The sequence below is a fragment of the Lacerta agilis genome, chromosome 13 (assembly GCF_009819535.1).
Source record: "Lacerta agilis isolate rLacAgi1 chromosome 13, rLacAgi1.pri, whole genome shotgun sequence".
Classification (NCBI taxonomy): domain Eukaryota; kingdom Metazoa; phylum Chordata; class Lepidosauria; order Squamata; family Lacertidae; genus Lacerta; species Lacerta agilis.
Genome location: NC_046324.1, coordinates 4,668,623 through 4,690,758, shown reverse-complemented (window position 1 = coordinate 4,690,758; position 22,136 = coordinate 4,668,623). Strand labels below are relative to the sequence as shown.

The following is a 22,136-nucleotide window of genomic DNA, read 5'->3' as shown; positions in this document are numbered from 1 at the left end:
CACCTGAGTGAGGAAAGGGTGGTGAAGGGTTAATCACTTCCTCCTGCTTTCCCACTCCATAGCAGCCCCCTCCCAGCTGCTTTGCTCTAACCCAAATCACATGTGTAACTTATATAGCTCTGCCCTCAAACGCACAAGGGGAATGCAAGGACTCAACTAGGGGGGGGGGGAGAGAGGGTAGTCTCTCCTTTTCCGAAACTCTACGTTCTGCTGAGTAGCTCAAAACTGGATTTTATGTCTGCAGAGATTATGCCTGAGAGTGTGAAAGCAGGGAGCAGAATAGCAAGCCATTGTGTCTCACGTCAATGGAATCCTTTCATAAGTCCCTGATATTTCAAGCAGGTTTGGCAGCAGGCATAGGCTGGGGTGGGATGATGCTCTTATGGGCATTCACTTTCTCCTCCACAACATCCCCGCTGCTTCCATCTTCCTTTCAAGGCCCTTCAGAGCCCGCAGACCCATCATACTCAAACACACGGTTAACATTTACATGCCAAACGAGGGCTAGCGTGTGCCCCACACCCACACATGGCACAGCAGTAGGCACAGAGCTACTTTTTTCTCCCCCAACCCCAGCAAGACATGACGGAACAAAATCTAACGGGTGCAGCTTCCCTTGGCAGACTGGCAACAATGGGAGAAAAGACTGGCCCTGGTCATTTCACATCTTTATTCTACTTTACTTGGCATGGGGGAAACTGTTGCTAAAAACAGTCTCCGTTCTGCTGTGTAGGGTCACTACCAATCAGCCCTAGGTGTGCTAGCTTTCCATCTGCAGAGAAGAGGAGACGATTCAAGGGGATTGAACTTGGGACTACACACCCCACTGGACATCCTCCCTGAGGGTTTTTGTCTGGTTGGAATGTGTCCCTGAACTGTGACAGGGCCTCTTACTTGTCTGGGTGGAGGTAAAGGGGGCGTGCCCATAGAAACCTAACTTTTGCCTGGCTAGAATATAGCCTCTTGTACACAAAAGCGTAAGAATCACATCCATTGCTCTACTTCCATCTCTGGACACATCCAAGAATGCAATGAGGAAATGCCACCTTCGAGCTAATAAATGTCCCCCAGGCCCTGCAGTAAAGGATACAAATATGTAATCATCCATGTATCTCTTCTTGAGGTTCTCCACAATGGAATCTTCTGAGATCTTGGAGAGAAGGACCATGTCATCCACCCCGCTGTGCTTGACATTGTGGCTCTGCCAGTGATACCGATAATGCCCCTTGCTCCCCTGCAGGAAGAAAATTATTATTTGATTTTATCATTATTTATTAAATTTGTATAAAGCCCTTTATCTGTAGATCTTAGGGCAGTTCCCAACATAAAACAGGAGGTGCTGGTTTAGTCAATAAGAGTTTTGGGGACTTTATTTTTTACAATCATGAGGTACATAAGTTTTATTAAATGAATAATAAAAAAGAGCCTGCTACATGAGACAAATGATACACCTAGCCCAGCATTCTGCTCCCAGTCAGGAGTGTACATTAGGAAATGTGTACCAAAGGTTTGAGCTCTGCTCCTGATATGCTTGCCACTATTCAATCCCAAGTTCTGGAAATGCAAAGATGACTTTCCTACTCAACAATGGCATCACAGGTGTAAAGAGAAGGGAGGAACCTTTTTCCATATGTGGTGGACGTGCCCCAAAATAAAGGACTTCTGGGAAAAGATTTATAATGAAATGAAAAAGTTGTTAAAAGACACCTTTCTGAAGAAACCAGAAGCCTTTCTTTTGGGAATTATAGGGGAGGAAATCCCCCAAAAGGACATTACTTTCTTTTTGTATGCCACGACAGCAGCAAGACTACTAACTGCAAAGAACTGGAAGAACCAGGAGATACCAACAGTGGAAGAATGGCAAATGAAAATGATAGACTTTATGGAACTTGCCGAACAGACAGCGAGACTGCGCGATCAGAGGGAGGAAACGGTGCAGGAAGACTGGAAGAAATTTAAAATTTATTTGAAAAAATATTGTAATGTTTGAATCTTTTGAAACTCTAGGGAAGCAAATAGGGGTTTCTGGTACAAAATAGGGTAATTATGATTTTAATAAATGATTAAAGGAAAATACAATGGATAATAAATTAATAGGTATTTAAATTGGATAATGATTTTATGATTAATTTATGAAACTGCTAAAAGAAGAATTGTAATGAAACCCAGGAAGGGGAAGTCGGGGGAAGTCACCCTAAGATGTTAAAGGAAAAATGTGAAATTGATATAAGAGTTGTTTGTGTATTGTTTGTTTTTGTATTTGTGTTTTATGTTTTATATCTTATAAAATGAATAAAAATATTTTTTAAAAAAACAATGGCATCACAGGATTTGTAAAACAGCTCTCCTCTTATAAATGTAGCAATGTAGGTTGGCTGGGAGAGATATCTAAAGATTTGTCCTTGCATGTTCTTGCATGTGTTATCTCATCATGGTGATATTCAACCTCTGATCCCCAGGGACCTTTTTTTGAGGGGGGGGGGGAGACTTTCCTACTTGCCTTTGATCATTGTACCCAGTCCTGAAGGTCAGATTTTAATAAATATGACTCTGAATAATGTGCACAACAATAAAATGCACAGACTATGTTTTCTGGATTTAATGTTTGATTTATTATGTATGTCTCCCATAAAGGTTTTGCCATAAACACATAAAAAAAAGTTGTTCCAACATTTGTGACCAAAAGGTAAGAGGGGGAAAGTTACACATGCACAGTCTTTGCAATGAGGAGGAGGAGGAGGAGGAGGAGGAGGAGGAAGGCTCACGCAAGCCCATCAAACAGTCACTGAAATCCAAATACCACACAAGTCTGAGGAATGAAGGTTACCCAGAAGGGGCTGTGGGAGGAGGGCATGTGAGCTGCATTGTGGCTTCCAGGATTTTCTGGCTGGTGTTTATGCTCTCCAAGCCCTGCTCACATATGGGCAGGGCTTTTTGCCACTGGTCCCAAGGTTGTAATAAAACAAGGAATTAAAACATGCAGTAAAATGATAGAAACCACTAAGAGCATCAGCCAGCAGGAAGGTTTCAGCTTGCCTCCTGCATGATAAATAGGCTGCTGTCTTCTTTACATGCCAGGGAAGCACATTTCTCAAATGGGATACCACCTCCTTCAACTTCCTCTCCCCAGTCACTACTGCCCTAATCCCCCCACCCCAGCCAAGGGCATCTGGTGCAAATCTGCATGGGAGGTTCCTTAAAGTCCCAAATAAAGCCTGAATAGGGAGCCTGCAGCCCCCCATATGTTATCAGACCCTAATCTGTATCAGTCCTAGCCAGCATGGCCCATGGTTAGGGATAGCGGGGGGGGGGGGAGGGCTGGAGTGCAGCAACACCTGGAGCACCCCCACAGCTTCCTCACTTTTGCTTCAGGAGATGTCCCTAGCTGAGTGCAGAGCAGCTGCCTTGCATGCAAAAGGCCACAGGTTCAGTTCCCAGCTGAACCTCTAAGTAGGGCTGGGAATGTCCTCCACCTGAATCCTTCAGAGCTGCTGCAAGTCAGCATTGACAGCACTGAGATAGGTGGACAAACGATCTGTATGATGTTTAAATGTTAAAACAAGTACCTTGGATTGAACCCAGAAATGCATGAGAAGCCAATGGTGATCTCCTTAGAACAGTGTTATTACCTGCAGAGAAACACAGGTGCAACTGCTGTTTTGGGGAAGCACAAAACTCAGAGCTAGTTTATAAAGCACACAGTCACCAGGCCCTTTGATTCTTAAAGAAAGAACCAACACACTCCCCGCTCCCCACAAAACAAACCAGGAACCAAAACACTGCCTGGAATAGAAACAGGAAAGTTATCAGAGTAGACAAATGCTGATCAGAACCACCACCACCCCATGATAAAAGGCAATTAACCTGAAGAAGAATTAACTCCATGGAAAATTGTTTCCCAATAAACATTGAGAGACAGAAGTCAAATGAGAAGAGCTGCCTTGGAAAGGATGTGTCCCAGACAAATGCAAGCCTGGGAAATCTGTCTTTTGCAAGGGCAAGACTAAACAAGAGATTTATTATTTTTTAAAGAAAACAGGAAAACGGGAAAGTTCACAGTCATAAGTCCTTAAAAAACCTCATGCCAGCCTTTGTCAACCTGGTGCCCTTCAGATGGACTCATAGTCCAGAACATCTGGAGGACACCGGATTGGTAAAGGCAGCTTCACATTGTTATTTACTGTGCAAACACATAAACAGGTTGCCTAGTGTTAGAAATCACTTTTGGGTAATACAAGAATTTAGCAAAGGAGCTTGCACTATCCTATCAGTAATAGTCTTTCCCATGTGTGCATTTGAATTCCGAACTCAACCTGCGAGAGCTAGAAACTTCATGGTCTATTGGGAGTTTCCTCAGAATAGAGTGGGTGAAAAGGAGGGGTGAAAAACTATGGTGGAAAAGACATGTCTCAATGTAAGAACCTAAGTCAAGCCTATGGCCCATCTAGTCCAGCATCTTGTTCTCACAGTGGCTAATCTTATGCTGTGGAAAACTGTCAAGGTCGACTGATGGCACCCTCTACCATTGGCGAATATATCCCATCTGGTACCACAAAGGGACAGACTATTTTGGGCATTTCATCTCCTTCCAACATCATTATTTCCATTTTTTTTTTACTCTCTACACCCAGCCAAGAATAATCCTTCACACATCTGATAAAGTGGACTTGAGTCCACAAAGGGTAAGTCATTAAGATGCCACAGAAACTGTTGAAAATTGTTTTACTGAATTTCAAAATACTAACAAATACAAAACAGAAAAAATACGCTTCTCAGGCATACAAAAACTAAAATAAATAAAGGTCATTAGGAATTAAGAGGAACTAATGATGTACTAATACTCTTGTTTTATCAACTAGATAAAACATAATCAATTCATCCATCACAGTAAACAATTGCTTATCTAGCCTCTCTTTCGTCTTGTACACTCCTTCCCTGTCTGCTTCTGCTTCAGCATATCCAGGTGGAGCTTGGAAACTTTTGCTTCCATTTTTTATTACCCATAGTTTGTTGTGTCATTTGAGCCCCAAAAATGGTGGTCTATCCTAACTACATTAAAAAAAGTAACCTTCAAACCACAGCTATGAAGTTGACTTGTTTCAAGCAGACCATAGTTAAGACAGACCATAGTTTAGTGTTTGAATTAGTGCTAAACTGTGGCTAATCAAAAATGGACATGAAAGCTTCAAATCTCCTCTTTGTGGCGCACATAAAGGCAAGACTAGGTATGTTCCCTTCATTATAAAGCATGATTTCTCACGATGTCCAAACTCAGTATGTCAATAGTTTTTGACTCTTTCAGTGGGAGGGCTCAGTGAAAGCTCGGTGACATAACATGGTGTTAAGAGCAGAATTAAGACATAAGATTAGCACAGGAGTAGCTAATGAGACACTTCCCATCAGCCCCAGCGAACTTGGCCAATGATCAAGGATTATGGGAGTTGCAGTCCAGCAATCACTGAAGGGCACCACATTAGCTAACCTGGAGCAGGAGAACTGAAGGGAGGAGAAGTTCAAACCTTGGAAGCTGGTAACCTTAACGATGTACAACTTTAATCACTGCTTAAGACGTGGCCATGGACAGAGGGGGCAATACCAAGATAATGGCTTACCAAATGCCTGGATGACAGGATCTAAAGCAACAAACTAAAAAGTCAAGCACCACCTGTATGCACTGCTCAAGGATGCAGGAGGATTTCCATCCTTGAATGACTTCAAGAAACACCTATTAGAAGTGCTAATGTTAGGATGATGACATTTAGAACTGCCTTCCCCAACCTATTGCCCTTCAGATTTTTTAGGCTACAACTCCCATCATCCCTGACCACATGCTGGCTGGGGCGATGGGAATTTGAGTCCAGCAACATCTAGAGATTGCCATGTTGGAGAAGGCTGATATAAAGTATTATGCCCCCACAATACTGTATATTTGGGAGTGGGAAGGAAAATCAGAAGGACGGGGAGTTGCTTAAAGCTGACAACTGCATTCATAGCTGAGCTGAAATCCAACATGAAATCCAGCCTCTCATCTATAGCTCAGCCTACGTCAGTTTTCACAGTCATGGAGAGCTAGTAGCAAAGAGGGCAGCAGGCACCCGCTGTATTTGTACATTTCCCCTGAGTTCTTTTGCTTCTTTACAGTTTAAAAATTTCCCTCTCTCATGCTATGACTCAAAACCAGAAGGATATAATTACTGCTGCAATGAGATACAAACAGTTCAGCTAGGTCTTTGCCTCATAGGAAGCCATCTGTGACCCACAAATATTATTTTGGTCAGAGGGTAAAGTGGGTCAGATCATAAGCCTCCAAGCAGCTAGAACAAGAGAGAGAGAGAGAGTTTAAAAGCTGACAATCGCAGTGCACACCCTTGATTCCTGCTTCCTCCACCCAACCCGTTTGACGTGCTTCTCTGAACTTTGGCTCCAGAGAATATTTGATCCCCTCTGTTTCTTTTGCAGTATTGCTTCTTCTCAAGCCTATATTTCCACAAACGGAAGCCAATTCGCATCCACCAAAGTTCCTTCTGGCTTTCAGCTGCTGCAAGAAATGTCTTTAAAACTATAAGATAATGCTGGAATAAAGGCACATTCTTCCTGGATCTGCAGCTGTCTGAGGAAAGCACAGCTTAAACTGTGGCAGCAGAGCAGAGAGCCCAGAGCTGATTTCAGCCGTGCATAAGACATGCGAGAATCAGGCCTCAATTCCTAGTTCTAGGACCCAGATATTTTAGCGGCAAATATTTGCACTGGCTACCTGTCTTGGTGTTGGCCCCCCCAGGTATCTTCCACATGTTTTGGACTACAAGTCCCATCTTCTCTGTGGTTGTTGTAGTTCAAAACATCTGGAGGGCACCAGAGTGGATGAGGCTGGCCTATGTGATGCTAAGTCCAATTTTAGTGTTCACATACAAAGCCCTGAACAATTCAACTGGACCCAGTTAATCAAAGAAGACCTTTCCTTGTATTGGACATGATAGGAGGTGTATAAAATTGAGCGTGGTGTGGAGAAAGTGGGTAGAGAAAAAGCTTTTCTCCTCTCACAATATTAGAACTCAGGGGCATTGTAAGGCTCAGGCAGAATTATTCACACTATGCTTAGTTAAGCTATGGGTGGCTTGAAAAGAGGACTGGATGAATTCATGGAGGATAAGTCTTATCAGTGGGTACTAGACAGAATGGCTATGTTCTGCCTGCATGGTCAGAGGCATCTGGTTGGCCACTGTGAGAACAGGATGCTGGACTAGATGTGCCTTTGGCCTGATCCAGCAGCCTTTTCTTGTGTTCTTATGTGATTCCATCTCCAAACGTAGCCTGTGCTGTTTGACTTGAGATACAACCTTCTCAGTGATTGCACACTGCATGTAAAATACCACTTCCCCATCCCAAGGAGTGCCTTCTGCTCGGCAAAACTCAAAAGCTTGTTCATGATGGTGACATTATAGTTGGTTCTAATAAAGGTGTGGTGACACAATGTGGCTTTAGGTTTGTTATTATGGGCCAACATGGCTACCTCCATTTTTCCCCCTATTTGCATGAAGCTTCATTTGAGATCGTTAATGCTCTGTGAATTGCTGCAGAAGAGGAATATCCAATAAAAATAAGTTGTGTAGATGGAAAGCTGATTGGCAGATGAATAAGAAGAGCCAACATGAAATCTCTTCTACATCAAGAACACCTTTGGTTGTTTGAACAAAATCTTCTCATACTACCACCAAAACCAAACCAAAAGCAAAATAGGAAATTCTTTCCAGGAGCACCTTAGAGACCAACTGAGTTTGTTCTTGGTATGAGCTTTCGTGTGCATGCACACTTCTTCAGATACCCACCTGTAACTCAAACCAAAAGCAGCCATCCTGTACTGATGGCCTCAGATGGCTGGTGCCCATTTTCCTCCTCAACATTTTATGTTACAAAAGGGAGTTTGGATCCTGCTAAGGCAAGCCATAGCAGTCTTTTAAGTCAGGAAAACAAATATTTTATCTAAACACAACTTTAGAACAAAAAGAAAGTGATCTGAAGATGTTGTGGTATTCAGTAGTTGATCTTATCCTCTTTGAAGTTGATGGAGTGACTTCATTTTGTTGGGCAGAAGTTCCATTCAAGTCTCCTTGTCTGAGCTGGTCTCCTGAGGACAAAAATAAGCCCTTCAGGATGAATAGCATCCTCAACCTCATCAGGTATGAGGAGCTTGCTCACCTTCAAAGGAAATGAAGTCACCATGTTTCTGGGGCTCATCTCCCCACAGTCACCAGCAGCTATTTAAATAGAATTTGATATCAGAGAGGGAGCCCCCATCTGCACTATATGTTTAAAGCAGTATCATACCACTTTAAGCAGTCATGGCTCCCCCCCAAAGAATCCTAGGCACTGCAGTTTGTTAAAGGTGCTGAGCATTGTTAGGAAGAGACCCCTATTCCCCTCACAGAGTTATGATTCCCAGAGCCCCCTGGGAAGAGGGACTGATCAATAAACCACTCTGGGAATTGCTGCTCTCTGAGAGGGAATAGGGGTCTCCTAACAACTCTCAGCACTCTAAACAAACTACACGTCCCAGGATTCTTTGGGGAAAGGTATGGCTGTTTAAGGGATGCTGGTGGCACTGTGGTCTAAACCACTGAGCCTAGGGCTTGCTGATCAGAAGGTTGGCAGTTCAAATCCCCGCAACGGGGTGAGCTTCTGTTGCTCGGTCCCAGCTCCTGCCCACCTAGCAGTTTGAAAGCATGTCAAAGTGCAAGTAGATAAATAGATACCGCTCCAGCAGTAAACGGCGTCTCCATGCGCTGCTCTGGTTTACCCAAAGCGGCTTAGTCATGTTGGCCACATGACCCGGAAGCTGTCTGTGGACAAACACCAGCTCCCTCAGCCTATAGAGCGAGATGAGCGCCGCAACCCCAGAGTCATCCGCAACTGGACGTAACAGTAAGGGGTACCTTTACCTTTATGGCTGTTTAAAGTGGTATGATCCTGCATTAAATATATAGTGCAGAGACCCCATAACAGGACGGAGCAAATTCCTAGATAAACAGGTCAAAAGATAAGAAGGGCTCCCTCAAGGAACTGAATGGAACAACTGAGGACACAAACAATATAGAGGCAGGGGTCGATCTACTATGAAACTAATGAAGCTTAAGCTTCAGGGCTCCTAATCCTAGAGGGGCCCCAGAGGCAACTTTAGTCCACATTTAGCTTAAAATTTTGGGGTCTAGACCCAATTTGAGTCACATAACTCAAATTGATTAATTTTTTTGTTGTATATAGTTCAACAATCCCAAAGTTTGAGAGTCAGTAGCACAGATGTTGTAACAGAGGAGTGTTGCAGTAAGTTGGCTGTTCTGCTGTGACTAATTTAATCGTGCCCCCCTCCTTTTAACAGAGGTCAAGACACCAAAGGAATAGCAATGTGTTCACTAACATACTTAAGTGGATACCAAAAACGCAAACTCACAGAAAATTTGTGTTGATCTTTCATGGAACAACCCCATTGAAGAAGAGACTAGTGGTTACCCAGACCTCATTGCTGGTTGTGAAGGGCCTCCATAACAGTTCAAGTTTCAGGGCCCCCCAAATGTAGGTCCACCGCTAGATGGAGGTCAAGTCTCAGAGTGATGTTTGCCTGAAGAAAGCTATAGAGCCAGTGTGGTGTAGTGGTTAAGAGTGATAGTTTTGTAATCTGGTGAACCGGGTTTGTGTCTCCACTCTTCCACATGCAGCTGCTGGGTGACCTTGGGCTAGTCACACTTCTTTGAAGTCTCTCAGCCCCACTCATCTCACAGAGTGTTTGTTGTGGGGGAGGAAGGGAAAGGAGAATGTTAGCCGCTTTGAGACTCCTTTGGGTAGTGAAAAGCGGGATATCAAATCCAAACTCTTTTTCTTCTTCTTCTTCTTCTTCTTCTTCTTCTTCTTCTTCTTCTTCTTCTTCTATAGCCAGGACAGGATATCTACACAGAGGCTGACTAAACCAGAGACATCCATTCACAGGTCGCCATTCTAGACAGGTGAGGTTTTCAAAAGCAATTGCCAAAAGTTGCATTTCCACACTCATTAGGTGTATTCGTCATATACACAGCTGCTAACCAGCCATCCTATTCCGAGGCAAAGGAAAAACCACACATAGGATTAGAACAAGGATAAACAGTACAGGGTCCCAGAAAAGTCTGCTGGGTGGGATATCTAGCAAATCCATTGTGAGATTTTGTGTTCCAAAGAAATTCCCTAAAGAGGCCAAAATAAACAGACAAACTTCATATTGTGTCAGCTGGAGAAATAATCAGCACTTAAGATCACTCTTACAAAAGCGATTCGGTTTTTTTTGGGGGGGGGGAGTTAATTTGCAGTAGGAAACATTCCATAAATATTTCGCCTATGCTTTGGAATATAGGCAACTGTTTCCCGAAAGCTACTCTCTACCAGATGTGGAGGGGTGGTGCACTGCCCATTGCTGAGTGACTCCTCACAGCAAGAGCATTTTCAAAAATATTTCCTCAAGCAACACATAATTCCCTCCCTTCTGGGCGCTGTGCATGTTGAGAGGTGGTAGTGGCAGTGATTGCTGGATAGCACTGGGACGTGACTGTCCTACCTTGCTATATAGTTGTGCAAGGAAGAGCATAAGCAGGCTCTCCTAGCCCACCCCCGATCTTTCCACTACATGAACACAAGGCACACTGGGAAGGTCTCCCGTGCAAGCCTCACTGAAATGAACACAAGCTCTGCAGGAGCACAGCCATGTTCCAACAGAGTTCCCATAACTTGCCTTCACACAACTAGCAGGTCAAGTAGGTTGGGATGAAAATGTTTGCTCACAATCACCCTTGTGGTCCCTTCCAACTCTATAGTTCTATGACAAGGCTCTTCCTCCAAGGGGAAGGGCTACAGTTCCATAGCAGAACACCTGCTTTGCATGCAGAAGGTTCCAGGTACAGTCTTCAGCATCTCTAGGGAGAGCTGGGAAAAACTCCTGTATGAAAATCTTGCTGTCAGTCAATGTAGACAACACCAAGCTATGGGTTGACTTGTGCCTTTGTTTCTACATCATAAAAGAAACTCATAAGAATTCCAGCTTTTAGGGAGTGTACTCCACTCCACCTGCTCTTCTTGAAAAAAAGGAAAAGAAAAAAGGCAGACCCACAAAAGCAGTGCATAAAAAAACACCTCTTGTTTTCACTGCTTCTGCCAACTTGAAGACTTTTATTTCTGAACACAAGAGAAGAGAAAGAGCTCAGCACATAAACTGCAAAAACAAACTCAAGCATCTTGTCAGGGACTCAGAGAGGCTTAGCAGCAGCTTTTCCTTTGGAGGTCCTTTTCCTTGGTCTTGCTCCCTTGGCCTCCGGGTGATAACTTAGGAAGAAAGGGTGGCAATGTACTAATTATGGCTCTGTCCACTGAGTCACTGTTGAACCAGTGGCTCCACTTGAGAGTTCAGGTGGCATTAAGTGCTGGCAGTGACACTTTTTCAGAGGTGACACAACAGGGTGGTAAAATTTGTGTGCAAAATTCTGCAGGATGCCTTAAATCAGCCTTTCTCAACCTTGGGTTGTTTTTGGCCTACAACTCCCATCATCCCTGACCACTGGTCCTGCTACCTAGGGATGATGTGAGTTGTAGGCCAAAAACATCTGGGGACCCAAGGCTGAGAAAGGCTGCCTTAAACCCATAGTGCTGGTTGAAAAACCAGCTATGCAATTATCTTCTTCCAAGCTAACACGCCCAGCCAAACATTGCCTTCTCTCTCCTCTCTCTCTCTTCCCTTTCAGCACCAAGCGTCTGGATTAATTATTTGTTTTTAGAGCATGTGCCTGCATTCAACGCCCTCCTCTATGTCACATAGCACTACACTGAATGGCAGGAAGGAGCTGCACAAGCAAGAAGGCACCATGATAACCCCACCCAAATCCCATGCAGACTTCCATGTTTTGGACTACAATACCCATCAGCTACAGACCTCATGGCTGTATGGTGGTGAGACTGATGGCAGTTGCAGACCAAAGCATCAGAGCATCAGGTCAGCAAAGGCTGCCCTGTGGTGCATGGTCCTACCAATCCACTCCCAGTCTTATCATATAGGAGTCCTCTTAATTTACTCCCTGGCATTTCCATTGCCTGAAGCAATACTAGGCCAGATGCAAGTAATAGTGTGGCTCTGTCTAAGGCAGCTTCCCATGCTGCCTTCTCCAAAGACTATGAAGACAGTACTGCATTAGTAGTATGGCATACTCACACTGCTCATGAGGCTCCAAAGAATCCAAATCCTGCAACCTATCCAAATTATGCCTGCTGGGTGGGCCGTGGCCCAGCAAGAACATCCTGAGTATGGAGGTGCTGGACTTCCTGGTTGGCATCTACCCCAAGTGCAGCCATGACTCGCTGCTCCTGAGGGACAGGCTCATCTCTATGTCCATAAAAGTTCAATATCCAAATATAGTAAGAGAGAACTTCCCTTTTCCTCCCAGCACAATGCAAATGACCCATGAGAGTGTGCAAGGAGACCCTTAAAAGGGCATACTTGCTACCACTGGATTTGTTGCCATGTCCTGTTGCAGTTGCTATCGCTGTTGCAGGGACTGCACTCCGCAGTGCGTGGTGAGTAGGCAGCCTGCCTGTTGCTCTGGCAAACAGAGTCCAGCTTGCCTTTTGTTTTCTTCCTTGTTTGCACACCTGTATTTTCACAGCAATAGCAACAAAGCTCTGGGGATAATCTTTCATTCCATGACTTCACCTGCTAGAAGGAAATCCAGCAAACCTGCTTAAAAGGAAGTACATTTAAAGCATTTGGCAAAGGAGAGCAAAGGGCCACCACAGCTGAATTTATTTTCCCAGCATTCAGCAAATCCACCTGAAATTATACATATAAACATGGAACTTTATGCAAAGTTCCATAATCAGACGAGTTGCTCTGCTGCCTGAAAAAGCTTCTGTTCTTTTTGTTTCTTTTTAAGTAACAGCAAAAATATTTAAGAGTCTTGTCCATTTCTTTGTGCATCGGAAGTCAAGCTATTTTTTTAAACAAACAAACACTAGCACAAATGTGAACACAGCAATATCTCACTATTCGTCACACACACCCCAACATCAATTGAGAAACATACCACATTAGTCCTTTATCCTCCATCCCTCAGTGCCTCCCTTCAAGTACAATATAGATTTTGACAGAGGGAACCTATATTTTCTATACGCTTTCTTTTTTATTTATTGCTTTCCACCAAACAGCTCAAGGTGGCATACATCATTCACCCCCTCTTCATTTAATCTCCACATCAACCCTGTGAGGAAGATTGAGGCTGAGAAGCAGTGACTGGCCCAAGGTCACAACCAGTGAGCTTAATGACTGAGTGGGGAGCTGAACCCAGGTCCTAGTCCAACACTCAAACCACTACACACAGCACTGATTTTAAGTTGTTCCAGGGGAAAACTTTATTTACAACATACTGTATTGGTCTGACTTGGACATAGCAGTTAAAAATAAACTATGGTTTAACACTAACAAGCACTAGTGTGCTTGCACCCACTGCTCAAAAGGTCCCTGCTTTGCTCTTGCTGATGCAGCCCCAAACCAGAGGCTGTGCAGAGGCTGTTGCAGGCCCAAACCATTGTGCATGAGCTAGTGCTCAAGGTTTGCTTCTCTCCAAAGTACAAATGGAAGCAAATGTTTGTTCTTGGCTTATCTATAGTTTGTTTGCAGGAAACAAACCTCAAGCACTGGTTCAAAGGTAAGACGAAGCCAGCCTCTGGTTTGTTTCCTCCCTGGGATAGCAAGAGCAGGTGCAGAGGAGGAGTGAAGCAAGGGCTTTTCTAACCAAGGGCACAAACATTCTTCTAGCTCACGTTAAACCAGGGGTCACCAAACTAAGGCCCACGGGCCAGATAAGGTCCAGGGGACTTGTTTATCCGGCCCACGGCAACCCCTACTGCCCGATGCCGCTCTTACCGGCGCTGTGTGGCTGCCCACTTCCGGGTCAGAGGAGCACCGGAAATAGCTTGTGTGCATGCGCAAGCATTATTTCCGGTGCACATCCGGGTCAGAGGAGGCCCATGCACATGCGCACAAGCTATTTCCGGTGCTCCTCCGACCCAGAAATGTGCCAGAAATAGCGTGTGTGCACGCATATGGGGGTGCGTTCCCCCGCCCTACGGCTCGCCATGCAATCAGTGCTGGAGACACTGGCCCGAGGTGCGGTAAGTTTGCTGACCCCTGTGTTAAACCATAATTTGTTAACATTTGGAATAATTTCTTCACATTTGGATTATGTGGTTTCATAAAATAGGACTATAGTGAAAAATAATAATAACAATATAGCATGCAAAACACGTTTACAAATGTGGAGGGAGACTTGTGTAAAAGTTTATTGCTTAAAAACAAAGTCTTTATTAAGTTTTTACATCATATATAATGTAAAACAAAACAATTAGAATAATAATAACAAAACAAATGAGTGTGGGGATAATAAAATTGTAAATCAATTATTGCTGCAGAAATGAGTTATGTTTGATATATGTTTTACTGTGTTTTTATATTTTGTTGGAAGCTATCCAGAGTGGATGGGGCAACCCAGTCAGGTAGGCAGGATACTACTACTACTACTACTACTAACAACAACAACAACAACAACAACAGCAATAATTTTATCATTTATACCCCACCCATCTGGCTGGGTTGCCCCAGCCACTCTGGGTGACTTACAGCATATTGAAAAATATAATAAAAACTTCAAGCATTAAAAACCTCCCAATACAGGGCTGCCTTCAGATGTCTCCTAAAAGTTGTATACCGGTAATTCTTCTACTACTACTACTAATAATAATAATAATAATGCAAGCCCTTCTCTGGGACTCTGGATAAGTGTGTGTTGAGGAGAGACCCCTCAAGTAGCCCCATCAAAACACTAGCTTCCTATTTTGTATTCAGTTTCACGTGGTGTCACTTTAAAAACAACCAAACCAAACAATGTATGCTTTTCACAGATCACAGCGGTCGTCAGAATTAGTTTTACTAATGTTGAAACTTTCCTGCTGGTACTAATAAAATTAAATTCATCTTCAGCTATTCTAAAGGAACAGAAGGAGTTGGTGAAGAAGGTTCAGACCATATGAAAAGAAGGAAGTTACTAATGGTGTCTTGGCAGAGGACCATCTTTGGGTATTGCCTTCCCAAGTGACTTAACTGTTCCTGCAAAACAAACACAATAGCTAGGCTACACCCAGAGCTGGCCGGACTGAATAAGTAACCCAAGCAGCGGTTTGGAAAGGAAATATGAAGGGGCACAGAGGATGCCATGCATAATGGGAGACGCACAGCTCATAAATCCCTGGCAATGGATGCTGTTGCAGAACTCTCCAGCTCAAACGCTTGCTTAAGGCTTCATGGTGAACCAAGAAGAAATTTGTATGTAGGTGCCATGCATGTGTCCCTAGGAGAGAATCTCTTAAGGGGATAAAAGCCACAAACCTCTCCTGCAACCGACTCACTGGGTGACACAGTGCTTTTTTCTGGGGGTACGCATACCCCTAAATATTTTGTGAATCTAAGTTTGGCCTCATTGAGGGGCAGTATTTCAATATGAGTAGGAGAATGAGAATACCCCTAAACATTTTTTTTTATAGAAAAAAAGCACTGAGGTGACGTTAAGCAAGTCTCGTATCACAGCCTCATCCACAGGTCTGTATTATGGGAATAATGCCAATTTGCCTTACAAGGCTGCTGGGAAACTGGAGTAAAAACATATGGAAGGCACCAGGTTGGCAAAGTCCACTGTAAAGATTTCCAGCATCAGGTACTTTGAAAACTTGTACTAGATATGTACCCTGGATTTGCTACCCTTTATCCCCCAAGTGGGGACCCAGGTGGCGCTGTGGGTTAAACCACAGAGTCTAGGGCTAGCTGATCAGAAAGTCGGCGGTTCGAATCCCTGCCACAGGGTGAGCTCCCGTTGCTCGGTCCCAGCTCCTGCCCACCTAGCAGTTCGAAAGCACGTCAAAGCGCAAGTAGATAAATAGGGACCGCTCCAGCGGGAAGGTAAACGGCGTTTCCGTGCGCTGCCCTGGTTCGCCAGAAGCGGCTTAGTCATGTTGGCCACATGACCCGGAAGCTATCTGAGGACAAACGCCGGCTCCCTCGGCCTATAGAGCGAGATGAGCGCCGCAACCCCAGAGTCGGACACGACTGGACCTGATGGTCAGGGGTCCCTTTACTTTTACCTTTATCCCCCAAGTGATGCCTACCTGTCAATCAGCTGACGTCACCAGTTGGCAACCCAGCCAGATGGGTGGGGTATAAATTATAATATCATCATCACCATTATTATTTCAAAAAGTAAAAACAAGGACATTCCAAAAGTTGTTGAACTCCCGGACATATGGCAGACCTCTATTATTGTTGCTTTTGTTGCTGTTAGCTGATAGGTGGGGCTCGATCCTACTGGGTGCTGCTTTGCTAGTATGCTCCCTGAAGGAAAGCAGACCCTCCATTCATCAGCTGTTTGGCACAGCAGGGAACGTGCTGGCAAAGAAGGTGGGTGGGACTGCCCACCTGTCAGTCATCTGATGTCATCATGATTTGGCCCACTGGGGCAAAAAGGCTCCCCCTTGCTATATATAGATTCCTATGGGACGCGGGTGGCGCTGTGGTCTAAACCACTGAGCCTCTTGGGCTTGCCAATCGGAAGGTCAGCAGTTCGAATCCGCGTGACGGGGTGAGCTCCCGTTGCTCAGTCCCAGCTTCTACCAACCTAGCAGTTTGAAAGCATACCAATGCAAGTACAGTGGTATCTCTGTTTACGAACACTTCTGGTTACGAGCTCTGCTAACCCGGAAGTAGCTGCTCCTGGTTGCGAACTTTGTCCCAGGATGTGAACGGAAATCGCGTGCAAGAAGTGCACGCGCACAGCGGGAAACCCCATTAGCGAAAGCGCGCCTCAGGATAAGAACAGTTTTAACTTAAGAACGGACCTCTGGAACGAATTAAGTTCGTAACCAGAAGTACCACTGTAGACAAATAGGTACTGCTGTGGCAGAAAGGTAAACAGTGTTTCTGTGGGCTCTTGCACTCGTCAAGGTCTTCCGTGCACCAGTAGCAGTTTAGTCATGCAGGCCACATGATGCAGAAAGCTATCTGTGGACAAACGCCAGCACCTTCAACCTCAAAAGCGAGATGAGCGCCACACCCTATAGACGCCTTTGACTGGGCTTAACTGTCCAGGGGTCCTTTACCTTTTTACCTTTATATAAAACCTTGTTTGATCATATGAAAACTGCCTACCTTCCCCTTATTCCTGTTTTACGCTTATCAACAGAACCTCTGTGTGTTTCGCCCAAAGAAGCAGACCAGAGGAAAAGCTGCATTTTGTAATTCCAGAGATGGAGAATCAACTGCTTGCACTCCCCTCCCCACCTCACCTCCAGTAAACTAGCCTGTTTCCTTCTAGTGCAGGACACAGCCCCATTCACATTGCTGAATTAGGATTCAGCTGCTCATCCAGTCAGTAAGTTTCGAGCCAGCCCAGGATCCTTCTCTGCTGCTTTTAACAACATAAAAAAATCTTACTGTTGCTCTTTGCTAAGTATCGATCCTGTAGTGAAGCATGAACTGGCCAATCTGGACTCCAAACTAGTAAATACTCAGATACATTAGTAGACCACAGCATAGAGACGATCTTGCAATTAGCGTCTATATTTATTACTGAGATACATACCTAACCCAGAGATGCCACACACAAAAATTATCCATTTGGTATTGGCAAAATGGACAGATGCAAAACATGTGAACTTCAAAGGTCTGGAAAGGAGAATCCCACACTGTCTTAGGCAGGAACTTTAGCTATGGGGGTGCCAGCCAGATTTTTTGCTCCAGGTGAAGCTTCCAAAAGGGTGCCATTGAGGCTCCCAGCCTGTGTGTGTGTGTGTGTGTGTACACAAATGCGCATGGCGGGGTGCCAAACTAGGTCTTTGACCTGAGTGAAATAAAGCCTAGTTTTGCCCCTTCCTTAGGACAATTTGTTGTTGTTCAGTCGTTCAGTCGTGTCCGACTCTTCGTGACCCCATGGACCAGAGCACGCCAGGCACGCCTATCCTTCACTGCCTCTCGCAGTTTGGCCAAACTCATGTTAGTAGCTTCGAGAACACTGTCCAACCATCTCATCCTCTGTCGTCCCCTTCTCCTTGTGCCCTCCATCTTTCCCAACATCAGGGTCTTTTCTAGGGATTCTTCTCTTCTCATGAGGTGGCCAAAGTACTGGAGCCTCAACTTCAGGATCTGTCCTTCTAGTGAGTACTCAGGGCTGATTTCTTTGAGAATGGATAGGTTTGATCTTCTTGCAGTCCACGGGACTCTCAAGAGTCTCCTCCAGCACCATAATTCAAAAGCATCAATTCTACGGCGATCAGCCTTCTTTATGGTCCAGCTCTCACTTCCGTACATTACTACTGGGAAGACCATAGCTTTAACTATACGGACTTTTGTCGGCAAGGTGATGTCTTTGCTTTTTAAGATGCTGTCTAGGTTTGTCATTGCTTTTCTCCCAAGAAGCAGGCGTCTTCTGATTTCGTGACTGCTGTCACCATCTGCAGTGATCATGGAACCCAAGAAAGTGAAATCTCTCACTGCCTCCATTTCTTCCCCTTCTATTTGCCAGGAGGTGATGGGACCAGTGGCCATGATCTTAGTTTTTTTGATGTTGAGCTTCAGACCATATTTTGCGCTCTCTTCTTTCACCCTCATTAAAAGGTTCTTCAATTCTTCCTCACTTTCTGCCATCAAGGTAGTATCATCAGCATATCTGAGGTTGTTGATATTTTTTCCGGCAATCTTAATTCCGGTTGGGGATTCATCCAGTCCAGCCTTTCGCATGATGTATTCTGCATATAAGTTAAATAAGCAGGGAGACAATATACAGCCTTGTCGTACTCCTTTCCCAATTTTGAACCAATCAGTTGTTCCATATCCAGTTCTAACTGTAGCTTCTTGTCCCACATAGAGATTTCTCAGGAGGCAAATGAGGTGATCCGGCACTCCCATTTCTTTAAGAACTTGCCATAGTTTGCTGTGGTCGACACAGTCAAATGCTTTTGCATAATCAATGAAGCAGAAGTAGATGTTTTTCTGGAACTCTCTGGCTTTCTCCATAATCCAGCGCATGTTTGCAATTTGGTCTCTGGTTCCTCTGCCCCTTCGAAATCCAGCTTGCACTTCTGGGAGTTCTCGGTCCACATACTGCTTAAGCCTGCCTTGTAGAATTTTAAGCATAACCTTGCTAGCGTGTGAAATGAGTGCAATTGTGCGGTAGTTGGAGCATTCTTTGGCACTGCCCTTCTTTGGGATTGGGATGTAGACTGATCTTCTCCAATCCTCTGGCCACTGCTGAGTTTTCCAAACTTGCTGGCATATTGAGTGCAGCACCTTAACAGCATCCTCTTTTAAAATTTTAAATAGTTCAGCTGGAATATCATCACTTCCACTGGCCTTGTTGTTAGCAAGGCTTTCTAAGGCCCATTTGACTTCACTCTCCAGGATGTCTGGCTCAAGGTCAGCAACCACATTTCCTGGGGTGTATGAGACCTCCATATCTTTCTGGTATAATTCCTCTGTGTATTCTTGCCACCTCTTCTTGATGTCTTCTTCCTCTGTTAGGTCCTTTCCACTTTTGTCCTTAATTGTGGTAATCTTTGTACGAAATGTTCCTTTCATATCTCCAATTTTCTTGAATAAATCTCTGGTTTTTCCCATTCTGTTGTTTTCCTCTATTTCTTTGCATTGCTCGTTTAGAAAGGCCCTCTTGTCTCTCCTTGCTATTCTTTGGAAATCTGCATTCAATTTCCTGTATCTTTCACAATCTCCTTCGCATTTTGCTTGTCTTCTCTCCCCCGCTATTTGTAGGGCCTCATTGGTCAGCCACTTTGCTTTCTTGCATTTCTTTTTCATTGGGATGGTTTTCGTTGCTGTCTCCTGTATAATGTTACGAGCCTCCATCCACAGTTCTTCAGGTACTCTATCCACCAAATCTAAATCCTTGAACCTGTTCTTCACTTCAACTGTGTATTCATAAGGAATTTGATTTAGATTGTATCTTACTGGCCCAGTGGTTTTTCCTACTTTCTTCAGTTTAAGCTGGAATTTTGCTATAAGAAGCTGATGATCTGAGCCACAGTCAGCTCCAGGTCTTGTTTTTGCTGAGTGTATAGAGCTTCTCCATCTTTGGCTGCAGAGAATATAATCAATCTGATTTCGATGTTGCCCATCTGGTGATGTCCATGTGTAGAGTCGTCTCTTGTGTTGTTGGAAAAGAGTGTTTGTGATGACCAGCTTGTTCTCTTGACAGAACTCTATTAGCCTTTGCCCTGCTTCATTTTGATCTCCAAGGCCAAACTTGCCAGTTGTTCCTTTTATCTCTTGACTTCCTACTTTAGCATTCCAATCCCCTATAATGAGAAGAACATCCTTCTTTGGTGTCATTTCTATAAGGTGTTGTAAGTCTTCATAGAATTGATCAATTTCGGTTTCTTCAGCACTGGTAGTTGGTGCATAAACTTGGATTACTGTGATGTTAAAAGGACTGCCTTGGATTCGTATCGAGATCATTCTATCATTTTTGAAATTGCATCCCAGTACAGCTTTCGCCACTCTTTTGTTGACTATGAGGGCCACTCCATTTCTTTTACGGGATTCCTGCCCACAGTAGTAGATATGATAGTCATCCGAACTGAATTCGCCCATTCCTGTCCATTTTAGTTCACTGATGCCTAGGATGTCAATGTTTATTCTTGCCATCTCATTTTTTACCACATCCAGCTTTCCAAGGTTCATGGTTCTTACATTCCAGGTTCCTATGCAATACTTTTCTTTACAGCATTGGACTTTCCTTTCGCTTCCAGGCATATCCGCAACTGAGCGTCCTTTCGGCTTTGGCCCAGCCGCTTCATCAGCTCTGGATCTACTTGTACTTGTCCTCCGCTCTTCCCCAGTAGCATGTTGGACGCCTTCCGACCTGAGGGGCTCATCTTCCAGCGTCATATCTTTTATATGCCTGTTGTCTTTGTCCATGGAGTTTTCTTGGCAGGGATACTGGAGCGGCTTGCCAGTTCCTTCTCCAGGTGGATCACGTTTGGTCCAAACTCTCCGCTATGACCTGTCCATCTTGACCTGTCCATAGCTTGCCTGAGTAATTCAAGCCCCTTCGCCACGACAAGGCAGTGATCCATGAAGGGGCCTTAGGACAATATCCATACTTTAAAAATCAATCAATCCAGCTTTTGCCTTGGTTCTCATGTGTGAAAGTTATGATACATGCAAACTTGATTACCCCAAGCCCAAACTGAATCCCTCTGCTGGGTGTTTTTTAAAAAAGAAAGGAAACAAGAACATAACAGGTGTTTAATGCCCTGTTGTCTTTCCCTCCTCACCAGAATGTAAATTTGCCACTTTCTAAGCAAGAGTTCCTGTGTGTGACACTAACAGACAAGTGCTCTATTTGTCTTACTTTTCTCCACTTACAGTGGTACCTTGGGTTACAAACACCTCGGGTTACAGACTCCGCTAACCTGGAAGTAGTACCTCGGGTTAAGAACTTTGCCTCAGGATGAGAACAGAAATCGCATGCCAGTGGCGCAGCAGCATTAGGAGGCCACATTAGCTAAAGTGGTACCTCAGGTTAAGAAAGGTTTCAGCTTAAGAACGGACCTCCGGAACAAATTAAGTTCATAACCAGAGGTACCAATGTACAGTAAACCACTGTCTGAATAAGATGTTGGCATATGATGCAGGTCCATTTTAGCCCTCCCTTCTTCAATATTTATCTTCCTTTTTAGCGTGGGGTCTGTCCCCAAAAAATCATTTCAGCATAAGCCTCCAAGATAAGACCCATGGGTTAATAGGAAGGCTTTAATAAATGCCAGGTCCAAGTTTATCAATTATGTTTTAAGTGAGAATGGCAACAAGACTAATCCAGGGTGGCACAGAGTCACAGAAATACCACCACATGTGGGGTAGATTTCCCCCCAAAAGCTGTACAAAAACAGGAATATATATACTTGTAGGATCGCCTTTCCCCATACGTGTTCACTTGACTGCTTTGATGTGTGCAGTAAGAAATCAATATTTTAGCACGGTGGCATTTACAATTTGGCACTCCCTCCCTATTGGCATCAGG

At 44.3% G+C, this 22,136-nt stretch overlaps 1 protein-coding gene across 1 annotated transcript in view; it reads right to left on the bottom strand.

Moving 5' to 3' along the window:
- MYO1E (myosin IE) overlaps nucleotides 1-22,136 on the bottom strand; it is a 111,873-nt gene that overhangs the window by 69,620 nt on the left and 20,117 nt on the right. Inside the window, exon 2 of the mRNA XM_033167782.1 lies at nucleotides 1,091-1,234. Coding sequence (XP_033023673.1) covers nucleotides 1,091-1,234 — 144 coding nt within the window. The remainder of the gene's footprint in view (nucleotides 1-1,090; nucleotides 1,235-22,136) is intronic.